Here is an 11,912-nt window from a genome sequence, read left to right on the forward strand (position 1 = left end):
GCACTATCCATTCCTACCCTGAGAACGGGAAGTTTAAAGAAAAAATCATCATTTTGCCTAAAAATCATTACCATTTTGCCTTAAAACATTACCGTTTTGCCTAAAAACAATCCAATTTTGCCAAAGAATCATTACCATCTTGTCTAAAAAAAAATTACCATTCAATTTTCCTTAAGGACATACACAATGTAGTTTAAACTTTATTGTCTTTTTCCCTGGAGTTGAAGAGTTCCAATACTTAAAGGAACTGTGTGCTACATTTTAATGTCTATTTATGCTGGTGTACATTTCTTCTAAAACATGTTTGGATAAATAAAACATCTAGAATATATGTTTAGTATTTTTTGTATATTTTTCTTTGAACTATACATGAATTTTCATCAATTGATATTTTTTCAAAACCCCTGGTAATGCATGCTGATTTTTTGTCTACGAACATCTAATGGCACTATAATCTTAAATTAAGAATATCTTGAAAAATTATCAGTAGGTAAGGTACGTTGCGTATGTCCTTAAACTCATTATTATCATTTTGCCATTTCCATATCATTTTCATAAGGTATTTAGAAATTTTAACAAAAGAAGTTCATGTTTATCATTCAATTCAAATCTCATGTCACAAGAATTTTTGTCACTTTCACAGATTTTGACCTTGTTCACTGGTCAATCAGTTGCTTTAATAATTTTCAGTTAAATGACTTAATGTTGAAATTTGATATTAAACCTTATATAACCTTCTACTTAATGCCACCAATTTTTCAGTAATTTAACATAAATTTTTCAACCATTAACCCACACAAGTGGATTTCAACTACTTATTCATGGAAATTTTCATAAATAAAAGCTTGAAAATGCTACACAAATGATAATTAATTAATAATAATAATTTCAATGTTTGTCTTAATAATAGCTATTAACTTACAGTTTCACCAATATTTTGAGGGCAAACAATTTTTTAAAGATTTATTTCACACTTGCTTTTTGAATAACACTGTTTTTATAAGTACACTGTGTTACATACACTTGATTTACAAGAAGAATGAATAAAGTAATGTACACAAGTCATAAATCATAATTTTACGAGCTTTGGTTCAAAAGTTTCATTTGCCATATTCAGCCAGTCATATCACAATGCGCAGTCATGCTTAATCAGGAGTTACTTGAATCATTATTCATTTTTAATTGTCAACAAATCCAGCATCATTTTAGCTTCTTGTAATGTGTTAGAATCTCTCAATCTTGTAGGAGATGAAGCAAATGCAAAATCGGACCTCACATCAGGTGACCGAACTTCAGAATTTGGCAGAAATACAGTTCAGTCGGGCCAATCGACTGGGTGATGAACTTAATAAAATACGCAAAGACAACAAAGAAATGAGAAGAAAGGTATCTTGTTTTCATTTCGTTTGCCTTTACCTTTAGATATTGCAAGCTTTTTCTTAATTTTCTTTTGCTTTTTACTGCTATTGATCTTAATTTTGTTAACTTTCATGTTTTTAATGAACTTTTTTTCCCTCTGATAATATTATGCATGATATTTTGATGAATATTTAAATATTAGTGCATAATTATTACTCAGATTTTACAAATTATCTTCCTATTTTTTTCCATATAAAACTGCTTCTAAAGTAATGAAGGGACACATGTAGATCAACTGTTGTGTTTATAGCTTACGGAAGCAAAATATTTGAAATTGACGACGCGTAGTATATGTTTGATCCTTACTGACATGACAGTTGATGTACAATTTCAAATCTTTTAAAACGTACTAACCAGCTGCTATTAAGAATTTTGAATATCTTGCCTCATGGTTTGAGATTTTAGTTTGAGTGTACAAGCTTGATCAAAATGAAAACCTTTAGATATACACTGTATATTTTTCATACTCTTGTGCATTACTGTACAACTGTGGGTCCATGTACAAGGTTCCAGGATATGGATTTTACTCCTTCATTTTTCAGTTACTAACGAAGAATCAGTTGAATGAAATTGAGAAAGAAAATGAGGATTGTTTCAATTCAAATCTTGCCGATGTAAGTAAATTGTAGCGGGGGTACTGCTAGAACGAGTGGCATGTGTTGCTAATAGTGGTACAAGTTTTTCATTTGATTTACAAGTATGTAGTTGGAATGAAAAAAAAAAGATAAAAAAAGATAAGAATTTTTGCAAGGATGTGGGTCACTTAATGTAAAAATATAATTAAAGATGTTGTGGATATATGAAAGTGATATCTTTACCATTTCACAGATGCTTCTTACCTCTAGTCATGAAGTGTGTATAGCTGACATTAATCCTGTTCTCTTACACAGGCACTTGTGGACAGGACCGTACTTCTAAAATGTAAACACCCCCCCCCCCCTTTTTAATGATTTTTTACAATAATTTTTTTTAATATAATTTTCTTTATTTTTAATTTCTTACCACTTCATCTACATGTTCCTTTTCAAAAATCTCATTAATATTACTACCCAGATGCAAATTCTAATAACAATTGTTACCCCTATATACATGGATATCTCTTTATGTATGGAGGGGTTAACAATCTTATTAGAATTTACACCTGATTTGTGATTTTTGAACAGGGACATGTAGATGAAGTGGTAAGAGATTAAAAAAAGAAAGAAAATTATATATTATAAATGATTTTTAAAAAGGATGGGGGGGGGGGTGCATGGTCCTGTCCCCAAGTACCTGTGCTCTCTTAACCCTCACAATACATGAAATTTAGATACTATTTCTGTATCCTCTATGATCATTTTATATTTTATAATCTAAATTAACATTTAAACTTTCTTTCAAGATTTCTTGCACAATCATGTACCTTTAAATCTTGATAGTTCTCATAATCATTTGCACGATATCATCACATCACTTTTTAACAGGACAACAACGAAAAGTCGGACACTGAACACCAGCACCCAGATGTTATAGACAGACACCTCGCAAACCTCCAGTACAATGCCCTGCCACAATCAGAGGTTCCTGTGTAGTCGTGCATTTTGACAGGGAAATTTTACACACTGACCAGAAAAGCTCTTTCTAATTCATTGTAACATTTTAAAATTTAAAGTAATCTTTGGAATTTTGATATGAGTCGAAATTGCTGACTTTACACTATACTGAATGCTTTTTAGCAAAGAATAGGCCTTTATACCGATACTTACCATATTTAAGTTAAATGCTTTATTTTACATTGCTACGTAAAAGCACTATAGGTCAGAGACCAGAAGAGCTTAAGTAATGATAAAGGTGTCCATTGGTCTGTCAGCAAACATTTTTTTTTCAATAAGCTGTCCACACAGTTTTAGTCCAATTTTACTAAAATTTGATACACAAGTAGGATACACCAAGTAAATTATATTCTATGCATCATTTTTTGACTTTGAATGTTACTAAAATGTTACTATGGTTACTAAAAAAATCTTTTCAAATGCTACTTCTCCTATAGCTTTTGATCCAATGTCAATAAGTAGACTACAGCAAGATATATGCATATTGGTTTTTGATTTTGTTACATAATGTGCCCACAGAATAATTTGTGAAATTCTTTAAAAGAGCTCCTCCTTACAAGCAAACTAATGATTCTGTACATGTAAATGAAAAACCAAAAATGTGTTAAACATCTGCGTGCAACTGTTATAAATACAAACTACTAAAGCTACATTCTCATCAGAGACTTCTGCTTTCTATTTTGTAAGTCAGTTACTGGAACTTAATATCCTCTCTTTACAATATTCTTAATTTCTGTGATATTAAAATCAAGAATTTACTTTTTCAAACAAATTTATGTGTTTGTCAGTGTGTAAAATGACCCTTGCATCTATTCATGTTTATGATACATACATCCAGAGCTAGGCACCTTTTCCATATCCTATTAGATTTACATAACAGTACATAAATATATAACTTCTCATAAAGTCTTAAGATGTGAGTGATGTATTTATATGAATAACATTTTTTACAAATTTTCTATGTCTTTTTGTAAATTATTTTTCATCTATATTTTTAAGAAGAATGTTAAATGTAAAATTAATTAACTGACCAATTAATATAATTGCAAATTTTAAAATTTGCAGTTGAAACAAGTGATTATCAACAGCAACATTTTTGGCGAATATTGTAATCAGCATGACTATATATTGTGTGTCTGTTTACAGGTGATGTCTGATAACAAAGAGAATATTAACATCGAAGGAGGGGGATCCGGCAAGGAGAGCATAAAGGGGAAAATGACGGAGGAACAGGATCTCTTAAGGGTGAGTCACAGTCTCAAAAATGTGATAGATAAAATTCACAACTTTGAGGCAAAAAAAAGAGAAGTGTTTGATCTTCTCCATCCAATGATAGAGTTCCTAACAATTCTCACCTCAGATGGGGGAGGAAATGAAATTCTGGGATAGCCAAGGTACAGTACTTCAATAGAAAAGTCAAAATATTTCTGATGCAATGTTTTCACTACAGCATCAATTACAAGAGCAGATGAGGAGACATGCAGAGGCCATGGAGCATGCTCGGCTCCAGTCTGAGGGGACAATAGAGAGCCTGAGACAGAAGATGAACGCTCTTCAGGATGTACTAGTCTCGACCGGGGAAGACTCTAACACCAGGCTCTCTCTGATCAGGAAAAGATCTCGGTCTTCCTCCCCGGGGAAATCTCTACTTGACACGACCATTAGGGTAAGGCAGTTCAGAGAGCATACATGTAGATTGGAGTAATGAGAAATCTTGTGAAAAGCATATTTGCTAGTGGTTGTTGATCAGAAGCAATTTTTATGAAATTGGGAGTGCCTTGGGCAGGATTGCTAATAAGAATCAGGACTAGGGATTTAAAATGTTTGTCTTTCCATCAGTCTTAATTTTAACTTTAAAATTCAATTTAAGCAATATTTTTATCCAAAAAGAAATGTGTTTCGCCAGAAGGCAAAAATGACATTTTAAGTCTCTCCCTCAATCTGTATCAGCAATTTAAGTGTTCTTTTACGCCTTTTGTGGGTCAGTTATTCCTAGTATAATCTTTAGGCTTCACAAATCGATAAATCAGGATAAGTTAATTTTTTAAATATAGCATCTGGGTTAAGATAATTATGAAATTTTAGTTGATGAACTCACAGACATTTTTCTTTTACCAATCAGAGTAGGCAAAGATCTAAAAGTCCCACATCACGACGCAGTTACCTGGCACAGCGACCTAGGTCAAGGTCAGGGTCATATGAAAGGTCTCACAGTCCCCTATTTCCAGAGAGAGATCGTAAGTTAATTTTTACTTATATTATACTTTCATGTAACTTACTTGAATTTGATTTATCTACAAACATTTGTTAGAAAGTATAGTTACCCTCTGATGATGAATGCACACCCTCCAGCCCAATAGATCTTAGCAACAGTCACCATTGCATGACAACAGGCCATATTCCAAAAAAATATTGACTGCACAGAATCTATGTGCATGTGCTTCACCTTTATTTAAATTTGTATAAAACATTCAGTATGATAATATGATAAATACTGCACGTAGTTGAGCATAATATTGAAAATTTTCTATGTTACCCATGCATAAGTACATGTACATGCAGTATTTATATATTGACAAATACCTAAGATATATGTTAACACTTGTTAAACTTAAAACTCACAATGCAATAATTTCTTTTTTTTTTCCAATTGCAGTTGCCTGAGGTAGAATTAAGAAAATGGAATTATGTTGAAGATACTGTACCACTTTTCCATGTTGGTCAGTCCAGCTGAGCTGTGATATTTACCGGTATACAATAGTCCTATCAAGTCTGTTGAACATTTCCTGCCCAAGCTATCTGTGATTATAATTTGCAACAAGAAGTAGTATTAATTATATTTTATTTTATTATTATTTTTTTGTCACAAAACATTATTTATTAGGTAGGGTTTATGTCTGTCATTAGAGTATTCCAATTGATTCTCTTTTTTATATGCATATAAAGATTTTTTTTTTCTACAAAATCTTGTATTTTCCAGTCCATCCAGAAATTATCATTTCCTTTAAAAAAAAACATATTTATTTTAGTATGTAATTTTTATCCAAGTCTTATTTTACTAGTGTATACTTTAATTTATTACATTTATATGTGGTGCTTTCAGCAGTGTCTATTATTTATATACGACAGTAATTACATGTATATGAATTTAGGGTGTTACAAGAAAGTATTTATCATGATGAAAGAAAGATTGATGACTGCTTGTGCCAAAGTGTCAAAGTTGTGTGAAAATCGTTACAATTAACGTGTATAGCAGCAGAATTATTGTTGTATATACATTCATACCAATGTGTAATGTTTTATATATAAATTATAAATGTGTAATAAATGGAAACAAAAACATTTTTGCTCATTTGTTTGCACCATTCTGATACTAAAGCCTATATACATGAAGTGTTGCTTTCTCCTGTATTAAGAATTCGAACAAATTACGAATGCATTGATTGTGTAATTGCCTACAAATGGAAAAATGTAGAAGTGATTTAAACATAGGAGAAATTGACACATTTGTGCAGTGTGCATAAACTTTTTAGAATGTGGGTTCTCAAGAACCCCTTGGCCAATTTTTGTCAAATTTGTCACCAAGTATCCTTAGCCCAAGGGCTCTCGTTTATACTAAAACTAGGGATGTGACCCTTAAACAAGGGGAGATAATTAGGAAAATAAAAACAAAAGTACTGGTTGCTAAAAATTCTTCTCAAGAACCACGGGGCAGATTATCACCAAACTTGCACACAAGCATGAGATATGTCGTAGATTAAAAGTTGTAAGGCATCACCCTTAGGGCATAGGGTGTGGTCTCGAGGTTGCTTCAAAGTTGACCAAAAATAATGTTTTTTTAAAACTTTGATATTTGCTTACTATAAGGACTATTGTCAGTTGATGCGTCTTGGATCCTTGGAGTATTTCAACTGAAAAGTAGGTCACTGTGACCTACTTTTGAAATCTAATGGCTATGTCTCAGTTCACCAATGACCACATGGTATTTTGAATAAAATTTTAGACCTTGAACCCGTAAATTAAACTTTTCGGCACTATGTAAAAATCTTTAGTATGTTCATTGAAGAATGTTCAAAAACAAATTCAATTAAGGCTATAAAATTAGTCCAGTTTTTATCATCCCAGACGACAGGAAAAATTTTAATGCAAATGAAAAGAAGACCAAATCCGAAATCATCATCATTGAATATGAACAGCAGAGATTGGATAAAATGGACATTGATCTTGGTAATACGTTTGGATTTAAAAACATGAAATGAAAAAGGAGAAGGACTTTCTTTTCTTTTTCTTTTTTTCTTTTTTTTGAATAAGCACAGGTTTATAAATTCATTTCTTCATAAACAAGTTTCCATGTATTCTTTTAGGAATTGATCAGCAACTGTACAAAAACATTAAAACTTAGAAAAAAAGCTATTTTAATCAAGTTTTACAAAGATCTAAAGCAAGTGGTAGAACACATTGAGAGTAGGAATGCTGAGGATAATGATGGGGAAGGTGTGTATTTTTGATGTCCGTATATATTTCAACATGAAATTTTCTATATTCATATTTTTATTACCTTATTAAATAGAGTTTTCTTCCGTTGGTACAGAGTTTGTTTCCTCTTTTCAGAGTCCTCAACAAACTCTAGATCTGTTCCAGCCACTCCACTTCTGGGTTTCCCTCTCTTTGGCTGTCCTTTAATATTTCTTCCCTTATTAATTCTATCTTTTTCGAATTTGTATGTTTTGTTTTCCTTTAAAGTAAAAGAAATATAAATATATGCCCCCCCCAAAAAAAAAAAACGCCCACTACTGAATAATTACGCCCCCTATGGCTTTTCGTAGATCAGGTCCGACACGATATCTCTTGATTTAGCTAAATAGCTTGATTTAGCTATATAGTTTTATAAAGCAATAAAGAATAGCTTGATTTAGCTATTTTATCACACTTTTTTCTTAATTAAATATGTTATTTTCTCAGCATGCACAAAAAGTCGCACTTTGGTGCAGTGATAATACTCAACCTTGAACTGAGTAAATAATAATGAACATTTGCATGTGGATAGAAAGAAAAAGTGTCCCGTTTCAAGGTAATGTTCAAACATATTTAATAGATATTTTAAGAACAGTTTAAAGTGAAAATAAGCAATTTTTGGAAAACTCTTTAATGACTCTGGAACCCGACTTCGACAAAATAATCAGGGTTACGCATTTTATGTTGAAAAATAAATATTTTTTTAACTTTGAAATGATGTGTATGAATTGGAGAAAGAAGTGAATGCACAACTCTATACTTATATAGCAAACCCAAGCATACCACTATTACACTTTAAATTACACTTTTGAATATTATTGCCTAAATGTCACAGCCTCGTGCATTGTTAAGATATGATTTTCACATGATCTTGAAACTGGGTTAAAAGCTTAAATAGTCATGTAAGCGGATAGAAAAAAAACAACAACAGAGAAATCGCACGCTATAACCGGCTACATGTACCAAACAGAGTAAGGTTTTTCCTTGGAAAATTGAATCTGGTGCATGGTTTTCATGGGAGAAATCCTACTCTAGAGCCCATTTTCCAGTGGGGGAAATCCAACTCTTGAGCCCATTTTCCAGTGGAAAATTCTATTCTAGAGCCAATTTTCCGGGGGAAGGGGGAGGGTGTGGGGGGTAGAGGAGAAAGCCTACTCAAGAGTTATGTCATTAAAAAGCAATACGAGTAAAATATTTGAGTTTAAATGGGTAGATAACAGTATGGATTTTGAAAGGTGGCAGTCAGGAAAAAAAAGGTCAGCTGAAAAAAAAAATTTTGACAAGTAAGCAAGCAAAACAAACAACACCCCCCCCCCCAAAAAAAATAAAGAAGGAAATAAAATTGTCCAGACTCAAAAATCCTGTTTCGTTGCCGGGGGGGGGGGGGGGCAACTTTCTTCCATAAAAGATTTTATTAGCTACATTACCAGTGCTACCACAGCAATTTTAACACAGACAATAGGAGGAGTAATCATTTATTATCACAAAATAAAATTGAAAATATGTCAAATATATGAAAATAAAATTTAGTGTCATACCTACTAAATTCATATTAGAAAACATAATAAAGTGCAATCTCCCTTGCGGAGTTAACGTTTTTACTCTCTCAGACACCTCTGCAATGGGCTCGCGTTAAGATTTTTGACATAGTTTAAAAAAAAAACCCATAGTATTGCAAGGATTATTTCAAATTCAATAAATAGTTTTAGATGTATTCAGTATATATCAACCTGAAAGGACAAATATAAGTGCAGGTATTTAATTATAATAAATCAAAATAAATGCACTTAGTCTATTTATCGTGCTTATCACTGTGATATATGTGAGCCAACGACAGAGGTGAATGTATGAGCCGATGGTAGAGAGTGAATAAAGTGCTGCATCCTACATCAGAATATCACAATGTTATATGTGGTTGTAAGAAAACAATACATCTTTTAGCAAGAAATATATTGTTTGTGAATATTTTTTTTCACTGGAAAATAATTAAAAATGTAATAATAATAAAAATTCTACATTTGATACATTAAAAGATTTTTAAAATGTTCCTTAAAAAGATAGAACTTATTCAATTTGTAAGGGTTTTAAAACTGGATTTAAATGTTTTTGACAAATATAAAAGAATTAGGAAAAAAAGATAGGCAAAGGATGTTTCCATCATAATATGATGTTATGATATCATGTTAGGTTTACTCGAACTGACTACTCAAAGGTCTCGATAATTAAACTCTGATAAAGTAAACTATGAGTACTATTAGTATTTTTTTTACCTAGAAAGTTATCTCTCTTATCAGAGGGTCGATCCCCCTTAATTAAATGGTATATAGGTCATAACCCCTGGAGCCCCCTCCCCCCCAACCCCAACCCCGAAACTTGAAATGATCACAATATGACCTGCCTCAAAAAGGTATCAATATACTTGACGCTACATTGATTACTCCAAGGGGGAGAAACCATCCTTCTAGAATTAGGATGAAAATCATTTTGTCCTGCTCCATATGGTCATTTTTTTATGTTAAGAGAAAGTAATATTTGGATATATTTGGAGTGGAATGTATGATAATAAATGTTCAAGAATCCTAAAATTTGTTAATTTTACCTCGCTTCATACTTGTCATCAATACTTATTTCAAATTATGAATGGGCTACTGCGAAAAATATCAGAGGAGTATAGGGATCAAGGTTTTTATAGAAAAATCGCAATTTTTCACCCCCTCCCCCCCCCCCCCCCCGTGTCAAAATGAAAATTTCGAAACCTTAGTGCACATCCACAGACACCACATACTGCGAAAAATGTAAGACGGGTTCAGGGGAAAAAATGTATTTTGATCCGAAACCCACCCGCCCCATCACGGGTGAAAATGAAAATTCCAAAACCTTATTGCACATCTAAAGGACATTTAAAATGATATTCCAAAATGTGAATATGTTTCCAAGGGGGAACATGGAAATTTCCAAATCGCACCTGTACAGGGCAACACCAATCATTCTAAAGGATGAGTTGGTTACTGCTTAAAATGTAGAAGTAGTTTGAGAAAGAGGATAGTGTGACAGACGGGCGGATAGACGGAACAGGATAACAATATAATATACCGGAATTTTCTTTGGAAAATATGGCATGGCCGTAGGAACCGGGGGGGGGGGCACGGGGGGCCGTGCCCCCCCCCCCCAATAATTTTGCCGATATATAGAATACTATAGAAAACATAGCTACTATGTGCTTGTGCCCCCTCAATGATAACGTCTGATTACCCTTTTTTTTGCTTGTCAAGGAATTTTGGTAGTTGATAGTGCCTCCCCAACTGAAAATGTATGGTTGTGCCCCCTCAAAGTAAAATTGCTTCCTACGGGCCTGTATGGGAATATAAAAACATAAACAACTTGCCCAAACCTAAAACAACTAAATTAGGGGTAGAGATGGGGGTGTAGGACAAGCCACTTTCCAAATCAATTTTCTTCAGATAAATCAAAAATCCCATGGGGTTCTGGACCCCCCTGCTGGATCCGCGCATGTGTGTTGTTTTTTTTTTTTTTTCATTTCGGGATAATTAAAGGACAAGTCGTTTTCCTTCATATCTGTGACTTTCCATACCAATTTACTATGTATTCTTGTTTCTATGGAGGTCTAAGGTCAATTTTTGGCTATAAATTTAACAAGTTTAAAAAATTATTTTTTTTTAGTGTATTTTAAAGTAATTTATTAAAATACCTGCAAGATTCGTTTACGTATATTACTACCGTGTAAATGCCGAAAAATTAAACATAATAATACGAAAGTAAACCTGAATTTCAGTTGAAATTCACTATAAAGCAAAAGATTCGTTTGTGTACTCTTTATTTTACTATTTTACACTCTAATGACCACAGTAGATAATGAATAGTACTTAAATCACGTGAGCTTGGGTCTTTGACCATTACTCACTACTGAATTCACAAAGCAGTAACAAACAATACCAGGCAACTTAACGCTGCAGAATAATTTATTTACAATTTTATATGGAAAATGCTTTACGGAGAGCCTCCAGATAAACAAACATTAAGGTAAACGTTTAAATGAATAATACTTGCGAATTAGTTAAGTTTAATTTAAAAAAAAAAACGTTAACAATCTGACCCTTTTAGAAAAAAAATCGATTTTTGAGACTAAACAAACTAATTAATTTTCTGTTTTAAGGTATGCTGCTTGATTTCATTAATTTAAAATGTAATTTAAAAAATGGCTAAAAATGCACCAGAATCCATAAAAATGGTACCAATTTGAAAAAAAAAGTCTAGCTCAGATACTCCCCGCACCCCATCCCAGAAACTTCGTGACGGCCCTTATATAGCAAGACGGACTTGAGACATGAATATTTGTATCCTGTTTAGAGGCAGAACATATTCAAG

General features: G+C 32.6%; 1 protein-coding gene across 1 annotated transcript in view; it reads left to right on the forward strand.

Annotated features, from left to right (window-relative positions):
* The window catches only part of LOC133192185 (centriolin-like), a 55,518-nt gene extending 49,165 nt beyond the window's left edge, over positions 1 to 6,353 (forward strand). The window contains exons 47-53 of the mRNA XM_061328148.1: positions 1,246 to 1,386; positions 1,962 to 2,033; positions 2,883 to 2,978; positions 4,158 to 4,256; positions 4,462 to 4,677; positions 5,134 to 5,248; positions 5,668 to 6,353. Coding sequence (XP_061184132.1) covers positions 1,246 to 1,386; positions 1,962 to 2,033; positions 2,883 to 2,978; positions 4,158 to 4,256; positions 4,462 to 4,677; positions 5,134 to 5,248; positions 5,668 to 5,675 — 747 coding nt within the window. The 3' untranslated portion in view covers positions 5,676 to 6,353. The remainder of the gene's footprint in view (positions 1 to 1,245; positions 1,387 to 1,961; positions 2,034 to 2,882; positions 2,979 to 4,157; positions 4,257 to 4,461; positions 4,678 to 5,133; positions 5,249 to 5,667) is intronic.
* The last annotated feature ends 5,559 nt before the right edge of the window (positions 6,354 to 11,912 follow it).

The sequence above is a fragment of the Saccostrea echinata genome, unplaced genomic scaffold (genome assembly GCF_033153115.1).
Source record: "Saccostrea echinata isolate AGI-Se365-2 ecotype Australia unplaced genomic scaffold, CSIRO_AGI_Sech_v1 ptg000025l, whole genome shotgun sequence".
Classification (NCBI taxonomy): domain Eukaryota; kingdom Metazoa; phylum Mollusca; class Bivalvia; order Ostreida; family Ostreidae; genus Saccostrea; species Saccostrea echinata.